Raw genomic sequence first — 17,824 nt, forward strand, 5'->3', positions numbered from 1 at the left:
GCCTGCATGCTCTAGAGCCAGCAAGTTGCAGCTACTGAGCCCGCTGCAGCAAATACCAAAGCCCGTGTTCTACAACAAGAGAAGCCACTGCAATGAGAATCCTGTGCACCACGAAAGAATAGACCCTGCTCTCCACAACTAGAGAAAGCCTGCATGCAGCAACAAAGACCCAGTGCAACCAAAAATAAATATAAATGAACAAATAAAAAATTCATGACCATAGGGAATTCCCTGGTGATCCAGTAGTTAGGGCTCGGTGCTTTCACTGTCATGGCCCCAGGTTCAGCCGCTGGTTGGGGAACTAAGATCCCACAAGCTGTGTGGTGAGGCCCAAAGTGAATAAATTTTTTAAATAAATAAATAGATAAATAAATGTATGAACATATCTCAGGTGGGCCCTTAGTGCCACTTGGCAATCACAGAACATTTCCATAGTCCCCTCACTCTCCTGGACAACTATTTCATGCCCTAGTGTCTCCCTCTCCATCCTCACCCTCAACTGTTGACCTTGTTTCCTATTTCACTGAGAAAAAGGACGTCTGCAAGCTCCTATGTTGGATATATCCATTTACCCACTTCCACGCCAAGATTCTCTGTCTTCCCTGCTGTCTCCATGGATAACTGTCTGTGCTCCCAGGTAAAACCAGTCCTCCACCTATGCAGGAGACACCATGCCCTTTGCTGACTAGAGGACATTGCTTCAGCAATTCTCCCTTCTAACTCTTGCATCATAATTTTCCATTTCCTACTGAATTTTTGTCATTAGCATCTGAACAAGCTATATTTTTTTCTTAGCCTTACACTGTGCTACTGCCACCACCCTGTTTCTTTGATCCCTTTAGGGTGAAAGTCCAGAGTTCCTCTGGTCACTGTCTCTCATTCTCTCTTAGACATACTCCTATCAGAATTCTGCCCCTTTTGCCACCGAAATAGCTCCTGTTGAGGTCACCAGTGTCCCCCACATTGCTAAATCTAATGGTTAATTCTTATTCTTTTTATCATCTCCATGAGCAGCATTTGATGCAGTTGACTATAGCCTTCTTTGGGGAAAATTTTTCTAGCTGGGCTTCTGGGACTCTATTCCCCTGACTTTCCTTCCACTTTACTGCAGCTGCTTCTTAGTCTCCTTTGCTGGTTCTGCATCTCTAGACTACAGCAACAGGCATTCTCAAAATAGCTGGTATGAATATCAATTGGTATAATTGCTACTGAGGACAAATTGGCAATAACTATCAAAAGTACAAATGTACATCTCCTTTGACCCAGAAATTCTGCTTCTAGTAATATCCTTCATATAAATGCACACATGTGCTAAGCGACACATGGACAAAGTAATTCACTACAGCATATTTTATCCCTGAAGAAGAATGAAAACAGCCAAAATGTCCAGCAATAGACACTAAAGAAATTATGGCCCATCCATACAATGGAATATTTTGCAGTTGCAAAAAAAGAATGAGGAGACTGCTTGTGTCTGCATTTTCTTGCACAGGCTACCTCAGGAAGGATACTCATGAAGCTGGTGACAATGCTTGCTTATTTGGAGGGCAATGGATGAGTCAGAGGCAGAGGTGGAAGACTTTGCTGTCAACCCTTTTAAAGCTGAATTTTAGTACACTGTGAATGATTTATCTATTAAAAGGAAAACAAGGCAGGGTTTAGTTCCAATATGGAATGAGTTCTAAGATATTAATATATTGTTACAAATAAAAAAGGTAAGTATTAAATACAAAAGATTGTGTACAATATGCTATACGTAGGGGTAGGGCAGACTTACTTTTCATTATTTACTCTTTTGTGTTATCTTTTGAATATTGTACCTTATATATATATTCGCTATTCAGAAAGAAATAATGCATTTTCACATGCATCACCTCTACAATCCTATGACTGAAACTCACCAAGTATTTCCCTATTTTTCTAACAAAGGAAATGAACAGAGAAGTTAGAGGAGGCACCAGGACCAGAGCCCACTTTTCCTGCCAGTCCCTGTTAGCTCCTCCAGCCGTGGCATCCTCTACCACCTCCCACCCCTGTCCTCTCTGGCTTCTTCCCTCAGGAAGCACAACTCCTAAGTCCAGCCTCAGAAAGTCTGCCACCAGGGGCTTCGCTCAGGGGACCGTTACTCTTGCTCAGAGCCACCAAAGGGTGGTGGGAGGCACTGTGCTCTGTGGCTGGTTCCAGCCTGCCCTGACCTTGCAAGCTGCCAGGCCCTCCTCCCCTGGCCTGTACCTGTCAATGATGACGGGGTCTGAGGGCGTCTCATTCCGGTTGCCACAGCTCTTCCGGTCACAGCATCGGCTAAAGGAAGGGTGAGGAGGGAGGGAAGGAGGAAAGAAGGAGAGGGAGATTAGTGTGGGGTGTGTTTGTGTGCGCGCGTGTGTGTATGTGTGTGTGTGTGGCTCTGGGGTGAGGAAGCTGATGTCCTGTCTCTGAGTGTGGAATCCCTGGGCCAGAAGGGCTCACTCCCAGAACCCAGCCCTGGGGATAAGACTGGCCAGGAAACCCTTGTCCCAAAGGCGTGCTGCTCCTGGAAGATCCAGGAAAGGGTGGAATGCTGACCATCTACTCTCTCTCTACCCTTTTAATACATATAGAAAAGAGCTCCAATTGTAAACATGCATCACATGAATTTTCACAAAGTGAAAATTTTTTTCACCCATGTAACCAGACCAAGAAATACCATGTGACCAGCATCCCAGAAGCCCCATCCTGGTCACTGCCCTTCCCAAGGGTAGCCACTGTTCCAACAAGATTTTTTGAACACTATTTTCTTTTCCATGTGTGAGGAGTTGCCTAGGACGACCTTGTACAACTGACACGTCCTGGGGAGCCCTTGTCTAGAAACACCAAGCTCTGGGGTAATGGGGAAGGGGAACCAAGAGCCGTGCTCCTCCTTCCCCATCCTGCCTGCCCAGGGGGTGCCCTGAAGGTCACATAAGAGGCAGAAAAGTTTCCTCCTTCAGCTCTGGAGCTAATCCAGGAGGCCCGGGCCCTGCCCCCACCTCCCAGCGAGCCCTCTCCAGAGCTTTATTAGTTAAGCTTCCCAGTAGCAGCAGGAGGCCTTTCTTGCAAAAACAGTCAGAGAAGCCACATAAACAGGCCAGGCTAATGGGGCCTCAAGGACCCTCTCCTCAGCCAGTACTGTGCCCAGGGACCTCACTCTTTCCTCATCACCTCCCCCCACCAGGCTCCCCTGGGGATCAGTGGGGAGGGGGTTGGGCCAAGAGGCCAGTGCCAGCGCCCCAGCCCTTCTCACCTGCACATGATCTCATGAGTGAGCAGCACACGGCACATTTCGGGGTTCTTGTCCTGCCCCTCGTAGATGATGGCCTGGGGAAGGAGAAGTGCATGAGCTTGGGGGGAAGGAGGCTCCTCTCGAGGCGAGGTGAGGGGCAGGTGGGCCCTCCTCCCAGAGAAGAGTATGCCCTCCAACTCTCTCTGGGGGCCCAGGAGTGCAAAGCAGGAGCTGGGAACTGAGCTTCCCAAACCGGGACCGCCATCAGAATGGGCAAGAATGGGGTGAGGTCCAAAGAGTCTGTCTGTCCACAGGCAGCACTTTCTGGAGCCAGTTCTGCCCTGGGGCAGGGAGATCCACCGACCACCCTAACCAAGACCATGCTCCAGCCTCCACGGTTCTCACAAGCATCGTCCCTCCAGGCTCTCCCACCAGCTCCTCAGCCGCGCTCCCCATCCCGGTCATCTCTGCAGGCCAGGCCAGAGGCTTCCTCTGGGACTGTTGGATCAGCCCCTGACCCCTCAACCAGTCCCCGGCCTCTCCTTGGCCTTGAAGCAAGGAGTAAGCTTCCTGAATGCACATTTGGCTTCCAACTTAAAACGTCTGGGCCTCCCAGCCATCCCTCATTTGTGGGTCTCTTTCTCTGTGGACAGTCTCCAACCTCTTCCATGCTTGTTGGCCATACAATCCCACTTTGCCACTTCCCAGTCTGCCTCCCAGACCATAGTGACCACAGGCATCCTAGAAACGCACCACTTCTTCCTCTTCCCTGGGATTGGGTGGAGGCTGCTGGAAGCCTGTCTGTGTGGGAAAGCCCAAGCCTCCACCTCCAGTTCAGGCCCCTGATTTTCACATCTGAGACTCAGCCCTGTTCCTTACCAGCACACAGAGGTTGGAAAAGCCTAAGGCTGCACAGTCCATGAGGGCTGACTCAGGTTTCAGTCGCCCCGCGTTCCTCTGGCTGGCCCCGAGCCTCCTCCTTTTGTCTTTTCAAATCAGCAAGGTGCTGAGGGCCAGTGTTGGAAGCTGTGGGGCCCCACCCAGTGTGGGACCAAGGCACCCATCCCTGTGTTAGCTGCTAAGGGCTTTCTCTTGAGAACTGCTCTCAACATATAGGAGCTGCTTCCGCTGAAAATGTCTGGAAGGTTACATACTTCCCTTGGGAGTGGTCCCCAGCCAGTAACTGACCAATACAGGGGACAGAATCTTGGCCTCCTTCCCTCAAGGGGCGACGACTCAGTGCCGTTCCTCCTCTAGCGGATCAGGCTGAAGCTAGACTCCAGCTGATACCACATCCTTGCTGAGCATCCCCTGCTCTGTCTTGCTTCTCCCCAGTACCCTGCTGAGATCTTCTTCCCTCTTCCTCAATAAACCCACCTGAACCTCCATCTAGGCTGAACTTCTACATAACAGGACCCAAGAACAAAGTCTTTGTGAAAATGTCTTTTTCTGGTCTAGAGGACAAAAGCCACACATCCTCCTCCTGTGGACAGTGGGGAGCTAGACTGGGGAGGATAAAGCGCACGGGGGATGCGGAGGCAGGGACAAAGATGCTTGTTCAGATCTCAGGGGAGATGGTGGCTGGCTCACCTGCTTGGACATGGAGTCGATGAGACGCACGTAGAGATCCTGTTCTGTCCGAAGACCTTGAGGGTGGGAAGGCAGAGAGGTCTGTTATTTGGGGAGCTCCTGTGGCTTCTGATGACAACATACTCCACACCCTTCCCAGCTGGAGCCAGGCCCCCTCCACTCTTGACAGTGGGGTACCATGTGTTACATGGTGCTGTGGTACCCCATGGGTGGTGGGCTCTACTCACCGTTGTTATATACCAGCCGGAGGCGGTAATGGATCCCGTTGTTTGTCTTTTCCGCCCCAGGCTCCTGCAGGGACAAGATAGGGAGGATGCTCGGTGCTCCCAGGGAGCCTACAGTCACTCCCCGCCCCCCCCACCCAAACCTCCTCCCTCTCCTCTCCCATCCGTTCACCACCCCCTTCTCCACTCCTCCAAGGCCTATCCGTCATCCGTTCCAGTGGGAAGGGGTTCCCTGAAAACCCCCCACCCCCGCCACCCCACCCTCTTCCTTCCCGGTGAGCCCACAAGCCTCTCACTCGGTCCTTTTCCACAAAGTCGATGAAGGCCGTGCGCTCCACCTCCACCGGCTGCCCCTGCCGGTCATACATGGCCAGCACGAAGTGGAAGAAGTTGGATTTCCTGAGGTTGGAAGGGGGCTGCTTCTCAAAGTGTGCTCGTGCCAGGCCCACACCACTGTGGGGAGGAAAGCTGCTGGAAACCACCGGAAGTGAGTGCCCTTCAGAAAGACACCCATCACCTCTGACCAGGACTCGGCTCTGCCATGACAAGAGTTACACTGGACGGGCCCATGCCGCCCTTGACAGGGCCATCTCAGTTCCAGACAGTGGCCTCCCAGTGCTGAGATCACTGAACCTGCTCCCGTGGACATAAGCGGCACATCGGGGGGTATCCCTGGCAGACTCCTTCCTAGACTTTTCTCTGGGTGCTACCTTTTGGAAGCTGGTCCCTAAAACCAAATGAACACATCTTATTGATCTGAGCAACACATCTTACTGACCTGAGGTGCCTGTGACTGCCCTTTAGGGCCTCAAGGGGCAGCTGGGAGATTTTGGAATGAATACCTCACTGTACCCTAGTTCACGGCTGTGTGCATGAGCCTATGGCATTGCCTGGGAGATGAAGTCCATCAGACACTCAGAGACACTGAACTGGCTCAGGGCACTAGACTGCCCAGCCTGGACTCTGGGCTATGGCTGACGGTGGAAAAGTCCTCCTCAGGTGTATGGGGACCTGCCTCCACACTTTAAGAAAGACACCACTGGCTCCCTTGGGCAGAAGCATCTTGTGGTCTGGTCTTGCTTTCTCCTGGCTCATCAGAAACCAGCCCCAGAAACAAAGCCAGGGTTAGAGCACAAGTAGGAGAACCAAGGCCCTATTTATCAAATATTTCCTGAGCCCCAGTGATGTATTAAGCACTGGCCACATGGCACATGACAGGCCAGACTGAAACTCCTGGAAGGGGAGAGAAGACAGATACAGAGAGCTTACTCAACATGAGACAGAGTGGTGAGTACCCCCTAAGAGATGTTCCTACATAAAAAACAATAAAATTAAAGGAAGAAAAAATTAATTCTGTGTGAGAGGAAGGGAAGACTTCACAGAGATGGTGGCTTTCCCTCTGGTCTTTGAGGAATGAATAGGAGCTCAACAGGGGGAGGAGGCAAAAAGGCAGAACTAATAGCATAAGAAATGGCTGTAGGTGTGAGTGTCACTGGACCACAGGTTTCAAAGTGTGAAGTGAGGAGAGAAAAGGTTTGTATTGGAAGTGCCAGACCATGTAGGCACACAAAAACCAGGCCATGGAGTTTAGACTTTCTTCTCTGGGTCAAGGTCTTCCAAAATGTTTTCTTTAGCTCTTTCATGGCTCCAGATCTTCATTCTATAAAGGAGTGCTATGGCCACAACTGCTGGGAAATGCGGCTTCATGGAATACTCATGAGTGTGTGTGTGCGGGGTGGGGCATCCTTGGGACACCCTCCAGGAAGGGACTCTCTTTGACTCGCTCAGGCCAGGGCTCCCCATGTGGGGCAACCAGCCTCCAAGGTGGTTCCCATGACCCCTGCCTCCTGGAGCTCAGATCCTTGCACAGTCCCTCCTGCACTGTCAGGACTGGTCTCTATGGCCAGTAGAATCTGGCACAAGTGATAGTGTATGATTTCCAAGGTTAGGTCATACAAGATACATGGCTCCTGCCCTAAACAATCAGTGACGCGGGTGAAGCTGGCTGCCGTGCTGTGAGGATACTCAAGCAGTCCTACGGAAGGTCCACATGGAGAAGAACTGAACCCTCCTGCCAACAGCCGGCACTAACTGATCAGCTGGGCGAGATCCACCAGCCCTAGGCAAGCCTTCAGATGACTGAAGCCTCATAAGAAACCCTGAGCCAGAACTACCCAGCCACACTGCTTCCTGGTTTCTAACTTTAAGAAACTGTGAGATAATGAATGTTGTTTTATGTCACTGAGTTTGGGAATAATTTTTTTTTTTTAATGTGGCAATAGATTACCAACATACCATGCTTACTTGACTACGGAGCATTTTGGTGGAGGCATGTAGTTTGGGAAACATGACTAAAGGCCTCCAAGAGGTTCTGAAGTCAGGCAGGGCTTAGAAGATGATGCAGGCAGGGAGCGCCCAGGGTGTTGAAAGTGAGAGGCCACTGCCGGGATGCAGAGGTGAGGATGGTGGAACTGTTTTGAGAGCCATTTAGACCAGAGTCCATCCTGGACATGCCACTGTGATGACCTCTGCCATACTCAACAATGCTTAATATTTTTCTTCATATAATTGTAAATCAACTTATTCTTACTTGGCTTCATGCAAAGCTGTAATATCTGAAATGTCATGGGCTTGAGAAGCTTGTTGTATTTTTACTTATATAGATTACAAGAAATACATAACCAATAGAATGAAAATTGTTCCTCCTCTTGAAAGCCTGCTTGGGAGCCTCAGTGGTCCATATGAAATGCTGATTTTGGAGGCAAAAGTGACAGGTCTTGCTTGGGGGATGTGGTTTGGGAAACATGACCAAAGGCCACCAGGAGGCTCTGAAGTCAGGCAGGGCTTAGAAGACGCTGCAGGCAGGGAAGGCCCAGTATACTGAAGTGAGAGGCTGATCAGGATGAGGAGGGGGCCACCAATACTTTCTCTTCCCCACCAAAAGTTATTTCCACATGTTCCTTCCTCCAAGATCATCCTCCTCCCTCCTTCAGTGTCCCTCCCTTCTCCTCTGCCTCAGGCTTACTGTCCTTTCACGTCCAGGCCTTGACTGTCCTGCTTTCCACTTGCCAGGAGGCAGGGAAGCCTGAAGAACTTCGATCGCAGCAGGTCCCTGATTACTGTTAATGAATATACTAAAGGTGGCAGTAACCTTGACTCCTTCCTCTGCCCCCTCTCCCACCCAGGACCAGCTTAAAGAGAGGTTCCAGGACCACCTAGGGGGACATAGGCCAGAAGAGGGTGGACTGGGAAGCCATCCCAGATCACTCTACCCTTTATTGCATCATCTGGCCCAGAAAACATGCTGGAAGGCTCTCAGACTGTAGGGAGATGGGGTAGAGAAAGAAAGAGGCCTGACAAGAGCGGGGGTGGAGGCTGAGCAAGAACATAACCCCATGTCTATGCAACATACCCTATCTACACAGCTACTCCTGCACTTCCCAGGCCAAGCGTCAATCACTGATGCTAAGCCTCCTTTCCCATCCATCCCTCTTGGCAAATACCAGTCAGTCCTGGGTCCCGGCTACCTGTTGGCTTCTGCCAGGCTCCTAAGGACCAGAGCTGGGAAGTCTGCCCTAGGCCCCAAGCCAAGCTTCCTTCCCAGGGCCTGCCCTCTCAGCAGGAGGGGATTCCCAGGGAGAGAGGCTGGGGGGACCCAAGAGGGAAGGGAGCAGGTACCCCTGCCTGGGGTCTGTGAACCAGTGTCCATGGAGGGGCTGCACTGACCTACCCCACTGTGGGATCAGGCTCAATCCCACTTCCCTTGAGGTAGCCCAGCATCACCTTCCATGCTCCACCTCAATAAGTGGAAGCACTAAGGCACAGAGTCACACACATCCAGGCAAAGCAACGGGACAAGGTGGATAGCTTACAGTTCTGGGACAGGGATCACTATCATGAATGACAGCAGAAAAATATAGTAACAGACTGACCCAGCAGACCAAGAGAGGACGGCAGAATGGGCAAGACCCCTGCTTGCACATCCAGGACTGCTCCTGGTCTGCAAATGTCTCCAGTTTACTCTGTTCATACCCCTGCGGGACAAGTGAAAAGACCAAGGTGAAATAGGAAGGACTTTGGTTTAAAGAAATCCTTATGGGACATTCCTGGTGCTCCAGTGGTAAAGCATCTGCCTGTCAATGCAGGGAACATGGGTTCAATCCTCGGTCCAGGAAGATCCCACACGCCATGGAGCAACTCAGCCTGTGCGCCACAACTACTGAGCCCATGTGCTGCAACTATGGAAGTCCGTGCACCCTAGAGTCTGTGCTCCCCAGTGAGAGAAGCCATCACAATAAGCCTGAGCACTGCAACTGAAGAGTAGTCCCCGCTTGTCGCAAATAAAGAAAGCCCAAGAGCATCAACAAAGATATAGAGCAGGCAAAAAACAAACAAATAAAATTTAAAAAAAAAAAAGAAGGAAGCCTATGTGTCATCCCTTTAAAAATAAACAAACAGAAATATCCTCACATTTCCTATGAACACAGAGAATGACATAATTAGCACAGTGGCTAAGTGCGGGATGCAGGTCAGTCTGGACTGTGCCTTCCTTCTCCTGGTTCCCCCAGGCAGCTGCACTGCCTCCCTGCCCATGCAGCAGGTGACCAACCAGCGTCCCTGAGCAGAGCTGCAAGCCCCAAAGGGAGACGGAGGGAGGGGGAGACTGTTGCTCTTCTCCCCTTGGGAAGAGCTGATGCTCTTGTAATGAGGAAACAAACCAAGATTAAAGAATGGAAAGAAAGAAATACAGAAATACGCTCAAATAACTCAGATGATAGACCCAGGCCATGCAGAGGCCTGCTGGGGCACCCTAGGAGTAGACGTGTGTTCCTACAGTAGCTTAGAGGCAGGGATGTGAATGAAGGCCAAGGTCCCTGATTCTGTGGTCTCCAAAGTGGGATTGTCCAAGACCCTCACTGCAGTGTGGGGAGAAACTGCAAGGGTGTCTATTGATAGGAATCCGTTATGTAGAAGAAAGAAGTGAGGCAGGAGAGCCTGGGAGGTCTGGAGAGGCAAGTGTTTTATCTGGGTTTCCCCAGAAGCAGAACCTGAGACAAGGATTCCAATGCAAATACTTTATGTGGGAGGCGATTTCAGGAAAACTTGGTGGGGGTGTGGAGTGACCAGAGGAGGAAAGGCAGCCCTATTGGGTGCATCACCTGGGAGGTACCACGGTGGGCAGCTGTAGCTCAGCCCCCAGGGAGCCCTGGAAGCAAGCCTAGAACTTGTGCTTTAGCTACCCCATCAGAAGGCTGGGCAAGGAAGTTGAAGTCTTTATCCATCAATGGCATCAGTCACTAGCTGAGAGCCTCTGGGGTATCATTTCTCAGTGGGATTGGCCTGGTATGCAGGTGGGCAGAGCAGACTCTGGTGGTCTAAGAAAGTCTTAGGAGGCAAATGCTGGCAGAGGAAGCAGACCCTTTCCTAAGGATCCCTAGGGGACAGGGGTTGGGTAGCAACTCCCAGCCACCCAGGGGCCTGCGGTGTGATGGAAGCCGGCAGAACTCCACCTGAGTGCAGCCTGGCAGATGCCTCACCTGCTCTGTGTGCTGCTGGAGCCTATAATTCAGAAACGTCTCATTCACTTAGCATGATTAGTGTACAAAGCATGCCATATGTGCGCCTTTTCTGGATAAACGTGGCTGAGTGACGAAAACAGCCACATTAACCACTTTCGTAGGATTCCAAAATGATTTACACATCTCCTCGCTTTCTTAAGGGCTTCCCTTGTGGCTCAGCTGGTAAAGAAGCCGCCTGCAGCACAGGAGACCTGGGTTCAATCCCTGGGTTAGAAAGATCCCTGGAGAAGGGAAAAGCTACCCACTCCTATATTCTGGCCTAGAGAATTCCATGGACTGTATAGTTCCGGGGGTCGCAAGGAGTCAAAGATGACTGAGTGACTTTCACTTGCTTTCTTAAAAAGATTGTTTTCAACAAAATGTTCAAAACACTTTCCTATCAACCCCGGAGTGTGCTGAGGTGGTGAGGTCTTTGCTTCTGTACTAAAGAGCTGGGATATGAGAGGAGAAAGTGCTCATTTTCAAATATCCACCAGGGCCAACTCATCTCCTTCCTATCTTCTGTTCTGAAATAGCCCCCAAATTAAAGGAGACCGTGACAGAAAAGTTCGGGGAACACAGATATTTCTTGGCTGGAGGACATCCAAGCGTGGGGATGTGTGGGCTTCCTTCCCTGGGAATCCAGGTTAAAGGTGACACCGAGAGCAACCTGATTTTTACAGCCTGAGTCACTCAGGTAACCTGTGCTTCAGAGTACAGAGGGATGTAAACCTGGGGGCTGCAGAGTTGTCTGGCTGCTATTGCTTGGGGACCCAGGGGTCCCTAGAGATGCTCCTTTTTGAGGTGGAACAGGATGCCCCAAAGCCCTTCTCATAGCAGCTGGACTTTACCAAAGCTGTCTAGGACAGATGACTTCCTTCGCAGTCAATCCCTGCTCTCAACTCAGAAGGCTGTTCATATGCCTTTACAGTCTTGATTACATGCTTATTATTCAGTTCAGTCGCTCAGCCATGTCCGACTCTTTGTGACCCCATGGACTGCAACACGCCAGGCCTCCCTGTCCATCACCAACTCCTAGAACTTGTTCAAACTCATGTCCATTGAGTCGGTGATGCCATCCAACCATTTCATCCTGTTTTCCCCTTTTCCTCCTGCCTTCAATCTTTCTCAGCATCAGGGTCTTTTCCAATGAGTCAGTTCTTCACATAAGGTGGCCAAATTATTGGAGTTTCAGCTTCAGCATCAGTCCTTCCAATAAATATTCAGGGTTGATTTCGTTTAGGATTGACTGGTTTGATCTCCTTGCAGTCCAAGGGACTCTCAAGAGTCTTCTCCAACACCACAGTTCAAAAGTGTCAATTCTTTCACGCTCAGCCTTCTTTGTGGTCCAGTTCTCACATCTGTACATGACTATTGGAAAAAACCATAGTTTTGACTAGATGGACCTTTGCTGGCAAAGTAATGTCTCTGCTTTTTAATATGTTGTCTAGGTTGGTCAGACCTTTTCTTCCAAGGAGCAAGGGTCTTTTAATTTCATGGTTGTAGTCACCATCTACAGTGATTTTGGAGTCCAAGAAAATAAGGTCTGTCACTGTTTCCATTGTTTCCCCATTTATTTACCATGAAGTGATGGGACCAGATGCTATGATCTTCATTTTTTGAATGTTGAGTTTTAAGCCAGCTTTTTTATTAGCAGGAGCATTTTAAAACAAACATCCCAAACCCCACAGACAGTGGTTGAGAATGGAGCTCTGGCCCTCCCCCAGAGGCACCCTCAGGCCTTCTGTCTCCCCACCTACCCATCCTCTACCAAATCCTAACTCTTGCCTGCCTTGGTAGCCCAAAGTTCTGAGCAGTGCCTTGGCTTGGGCCTGATCCATCTTGGAATCTGGGATGCTGGGTGATGGAGAGAAGTCCTGAGGTCATTAGCAGTGAGGGGAGGTTCCTTTTTAATCCCCCTCCACCCAAGAGGCAGAAGGAGTAAAACTGTATATCTTCTGCATCTCATCCTTTGTCTCAGCTTCCCTAAGGTCTCTGCTAAATCCAGCTCTTCTTTCCCCCATCCTAGCGTGACTACATAAGTCTCCCATTCCTCTCCTCTGCAGCCTCTCTTCCTCCAAGCATTCCACTGGCCCCAGCTCTCCCTGCAGGCGTCCCTTGGGTCCCTGGGACTGTTGATAATCATCAAGCTGGGCCTGGCACTCCTGGCCTCAGCCAAGATCTATTGGCTTAGCCCTGCCCAGAGCCTAGGACAGTGCAGGCAGAAGGAGGACCTGGTGCCTAGAGGCAGCTGCCCAGGACCTGTGTCTAGAAGGGCCAGGTAGAGATGATGCTTTGGGGCTGCTTCATATCCCCTGCTCCCACTATCCCAGGGGGCCTCTGCTTACCTGCTCCAGGAATTCTCTCAGCCCCAAGGCCCCTGGATTGGGAAAGGGGGTGGGGAACAAATCTCACTAGTCAGTTCTCCCATGCTTCCTCTTGCTCCCGCTTCTACCTAAAGACAGTCCACCCTGCTTCTCTCTGCCCACCCCCTCGCCACCCACCCACAGGCCTGCCTGCCAGGTCCCAGGCTGAGGAATGGCTATTAATTATTAAAGCAAACAAAAGCATTTCCTAGCAGGGAGGCTAGCCTGCAGCTACTTACAGGAAAGGCAGCCCCAGTTGGCTTCCCTTTCAGGGCGCTGCTAGTGTTCTGGGACCAGCTCACGGGGGAGGGCTAGCCTTGGTCCTCCAGGAGTCTACCCAGGCTGGGAGTGACATCAGGAGAGAACTGAATTGCTTCTGTGCTGAGCACCCCAGCAAGACCTTGTGGGTCTGCAGGGGAGTCCAGAGAAGGTGGGCTAGGGCTGGGGTATGGGTCTCTGAGATAAAGTCCTGTTGGACCAGGGGAGGGATGGTCATGGCAATGGCCAGGGATTCTTGGGCAGAGTTCCCCACTGGGAAGACCCTGCCAGCCCAATGTTCCAGCCTTCCCTGTCACCTCCAGAGTATGGTATGCAGCCTCTCTTTTCTCCTATCTCTCTTTCACTTAGAACTTTCCTTCCTGTTGGCAGATCTTCCCTCACTGATCTTAGCAGGCTCTGGGCCTTCTCCTCCTCCATCTTCTGAAAAACCTTGGTGCTGCAAAGCTGGGCAGCAGTAGCTGTTCCAGTACCTGGTTCCTGCGATCAGGTGGACCACCAATGTGAACAGGGGACTCCAACCAAAACAGACTTGGTAACCTTCTAACACACACTCCTGCTTCCTTCAGCAGATACTCATTACCCCCTGACTGCTCGATCCTGGTGCCAAGGACCACCATCCAGGCCCTAAAGGAAGGTGTAGGCTGGCTGGGCAAGGAAGTCCAAGACAGCAGGGCACAGCTGACTCTGGCCTGTGATAAGCATCCTCAGACAACACTTAGAACTACTCCCCTGGGCTGGGTGAGAGGGCAGAGAGAAGGTGCTGGGGGGAGGGACCCAGAGGTTGTAAAACTTTATCCAGTGCGTGAATGGGTCCTGGGGGCAAAGGAACTGTTTCAGGAGACATTGCTGAATGCCGAGTGTCACACAGAGGCTGAGAGGCAGCTTGGGATCGGGCTGTGATGGGCCTTGAATGCTGAGTGTCTGGGAGGAATTGGGGAGGTGGGGCATGGGCGGTCACTGAAGTTTTTAATTGGGGAGGGACATGATCAGAGAAAAGTTCTTTGGACATTTTCTTTGGCCCTCTGTGTGGCAGATGCTTTGGGGGGCGTGGTGAGAGGCCAGGGCAGTGGACTAGCAGGCTGAAGTGATACACTGGGGTAGGTTAACTTCAAGCCAGGGAGGAAAGTCTCGGAGGGCACGTCTTTGTGTTGAGTATGTGTCATGGCTAAGAGCTGGCAGTAGGCACTGTGATTAGGAATAGGATATGGAGGGACCATCCAAGAAGCCCTGAAAACAGGCGGCTGTGGGGTGAAGGCATAGAACACATCAAAGACAGCTGTCAGACCCCAGGCAGCCTTGCAGGGAATGTTCCAGGGCAAGTTCTTCTGAGACAGAGGGAGTGGAGCCTGTGGAGGTAGAAGAAGGTCAGGGCAGGGAAAGGAACTCCTGTCATTGCGGTTTTAGGATGAAAAGACCCGAACAGAGGACTTATGAAGGATCAAGAGCCAACCAGTGAGATGATGGCACCTTAGGAAGAGTAAGAAAGGAGTATCCCCCCCACCTGCTCCCCTTGGCGCCCAGAAGCAACCAAAGGTGTGGGGACTCCCAATCTGTGTTCTGAGACAGAGAAGTCTCTGGATTTAGAGATAAGCAGTCAGGTCTGAAGAAATGCCTCTCTTCAAATTGGGGGTGGGAGGGTGGGCATTCTTAGTCCTGGTGATGTGGCCCTGAGGACTCAGACTGGACACGTCCCCCTTACTCAAGACCTCTTCCCTATCTGCAGACAACACTGCTAATGCTCCATCTTGTGGGAGGGGCCTCATCTCCACACTTCCTAAACCTACACAGGATACAAGTGCTTCCTCCTCATCAAACCTGCTGGCAGGGTCAGAGGGGAAGGTCAGAGACAAATAGGAACCATAAACCCTGAGGCCCTAATGGAACCTTCCATCCACTCCTACAAGCTCTCACCACACAGCCAGTGATGGAGAAGAAGAAAAGAAATTGACCACTTCAAATTAAATGAGGGCTTTCCTCATAGCTTAGTCAGTAAAGAATCTGTCTGCAATGCAGGACCTGGGTTCAATTCCTGGGTCAGGAAGATCCCCTGGAGAAGGAAATGGCAACCCACTCCAGTATTCTTGCCAGGAGAATCCCATAGACAGAAGAGCCTGGTAGGCTACAGTCCATGGGGTCACAAGAGTTGGACATGACTTAGTGACTAAACCACCACAAGTTAAATGAAAGACCAGAACCAACAGAAAAACAAGCAGGATACAGAACTGTATGTATAACACAAGAAAACAAAAATGTCAATGGGAAGGAAATACATTAAAATATTGACAGTTTGTTGTATTAGAGAGGGGGGGTTTTTGTTTTCTATTTTCATTTTTTCCCCCTGGAATACAGTTATATCATGAGCGAAAGTATGGAAATTGATTCAAAGACAAGATCCTTTCTCTTCCTGGAGGTGAGCCCGGTAGAGAAGCCCCAGGGCTCCCTCTGGACAGTCATGAAAGGACAGGAGTGCAGGAAAACCATTCAGTTTGAACATGAAACAAAGTGTGTGTCTGTTAGGAGGGTAGGTTGGGGTTGGTGGTGAGGTGGTATCCCCTGAACAGGACTAGGGATGTGAATGTGTGGCTGGCGTTCAGATCTAGCCTGCCCTGAAACCTCCCAGCAGAATCCTTTCCAGCAGCTGGACAAGCAGTTGCTCAGACCTCTGGAAAGTTCAGCTCCCACGTGCCGCAGGTGTCTGCAGAGGCACCACCTCCTTAGTCCCAGCCACAGAGATCTCCAAGTAGGATGTCCAACCTCCCCTCCCCTTGTTCACAACTGGGGATACAAAAAGCCCGGAGCCCAGGTGTTGGTGGGGGGGAGGGGTGGGGAAGGCAGGTCCATAAACCTTTATACTTCCTTTTTAAATCCAGGAGTCCATCCCCCACCCAGGCTCCAGCGCAGACTCCTGCAGAGGAGTCAGAGGAGATGGGCGTGGGTGCTGGGTTCCTAGGGACCCCTTGCTTTGGGTAGGACCCACCAGAAAAACATCTGGCGAACCTGCCCCATCCTCAGTCCCGATCATTCCACCAAGCTGATTGCCCACCTCATCTCTTCCCCACTCTTCAGCCTGCAGCCGCTTCGCCGGCTCCCGCACACCCCCATCCTCCAACTCTGAGGGATTAGAGAAAGCAGTAAGGTGGCTGGGTTTTGTGCCTTTCCTGGCAGAGATCCGTGGAACTGGACAAGGAGGGGCACTTAAGCTCCCTGAGAAGGAAGGGCCAGCAATTCCTTGACGACTGGTGGCTGGGGGACTGCGGGGAGCCGGGAGAATTCCTCCTCTTGAGCCACGGACCGCTGGGCACGCGAGCGATAGTCAGAAATCAGAGTCAGGACATCCAGGAGTGGAGGCAGAAGCCCCGCCCCGGCTGCCCCCTCCCCCCATCCTCTGGAAGAAGCAGACACTCAGGGCAGGGTGGGCGCAAGAGCTTGCTGGGACAGTGCAGAGTTAGGGCTCCGTCCAACCCTTCGCCCAGCAGTTCCGCAAGCTGAGCGAAGGCGGCGCGGAGCCGTCCAACCGGAGCGCGCCGAGTCGCGTCCGAACGCTTACCTCTGCGCCGCGGTGCTGGCGTCCAGGATGCCCGCGCCCTGCATCCAGGAGCGCACCGAGCCCAGGCCCGCGGGCAGCAGCGGCTCCTCCTTCAGGTTCAGCCCGCCGCGGGGCAGAGCGTCCTGAGCAGGGAACATAAGGGCGCGCAGTCAGTGGGGCGCCCTCACCGCCAGGGATCCGACCCCGCCGAGGCTGCGGGGCGTCCTAGCTCCGCGCGCCTAACGGCACCCGGCGACTGCAGGAGCGCAAGCAGCGCCCGTCCCGGCCACTCAGTGCGCGCCAGCCTCTTGGGCGCTCCCTCGGAGAAAGCGGGTCCGCGAGCGCTGTCCCCTCCCCTCCCCGGGCGCGGGGCGGGGAGATGGAGGGATTTCCCCGCGGCCTGAGCGCCAGCGGGCGGACTGCGCGCGGGGCGGGGAGGGCGGGGAGCGGAGCCGGCAGCCGGTCCGCGCAGAGGCGCGCTCTGGCGGCTGCCCAGGGCCGCGGTCGTCGGAGGGGGTGGGGGGCCCGAGGCCCCAGGGAACTGCCTCAGGCGAGGCGGGGGCGCGGGGCTGCCCGCCCTTTCCCCTCGCCGCCCCCACCCCCCGCTCGCCCGCCCGCCCGCGGCGCCGGCGCGGGGCGCTGATTACCATCCGGGAGGAGGAGGCTGCGGGCGCGGAGTTCGGCGGCGGCGGCGGTGGCGGCGGCAGGAACAGCAGCAGCCGCGCGTCCCGAGGAAAGGCAGGGGCAGCGCTGGGCCAGCAGACACCTCCGGCGCCCCGCGTGCCCCGGCGCCCCGGCCCTGCCGCAGCCCCGGGCGGCAGCACCTGGAGCAGCAGCAGTAGCAGCCCGGCCGACTCCCCCCGGGGCCCGGTTCCCGCGCTGCCCCGCCGCGGCCGCCGCCGCCCGCCGCTCCCCGGGGCCTGGCCGCGGGCCCGGGCCATCCCGCCGCCGCCGCCGCCGCCGCCGCCGCTCCCTGGGGAGCGGGAGCAGAAGGGAGGGAGCGCGGGCGGGAGGAGGGATGGCGGGAGCGGGCGGGCCCAGGG

The 17,824-nt window shown here is 53.0% G+C and overlaps 1 protein-coding gene across 6 annotated transcripts in view; it reads right to left on the reverse strand.

Moving 5' to 3' along the window:
• The window catches only part of EBF4 (EBF family member 4), a 56,030-nt gene extending 38,287 nt beyond the window's left edge, over positions 1-17,743 (reverse strand). For 3 of the 6 annotated variants that reach the window (XR_006271578.1, XR_006271579.1, XM_043479569.1), the window contains exons 1-7: positions 17,429-17,742; positions 16,803-16,924; positions 5,349-5,505; positions 5,056-5,119; positions 4,829-4,884; positions 3,260-3,333; positions 2,233-2,301 (exon numbers count right to left, since the gene is read on the reverse strand). Coding sequence is in view for 4 of the 6 variants with exons in the window: in XM_043479569.1 (XP_043335504.1) it covers positions 2,233-2,301; positions 3,260-3,333; positions 4,829-4,884; positions 5,056-5,119; positions 5,349-5,505; positions 16,803-16,924; positions 17,429-17,722 (836 nt within the window). In the remaining 2 variants the exon portion in view is untranslated. Of the gene's footprint in view, positions 1-2,232; positions 2,302-3,259; positions 3,334-4,828; positions 4,885-5,055; positions 5,120-5,348; positions 5,506-16,802; positions 16,925-17,428 lie in introns of those variants that run through there. The other 3 variants (XM_043479567.1, XM_043479568.1, XM_043479570.1) reach the window with 3 other exon arrangements.
• Between the last annotated feature and the right edge of the window lie 81 nt (positions 17,744-17,824).

The sequence above is a fragment of the Cervus canadensis genome, chromosome 10 (assembly GCF_019320065.1).
Source record: "Cervus canadensis isolate Bull #8, Minnesota chromosome 10, ASM1932006v1, whole genome shotgun sequence".
In the NCBI taxonomy this organism is placed as follows: Eukaryota; Metazoa; Chordata; class Mammalia; order Artiodactyla; family Cervidae; genus Cervus; species Cervus canadensis.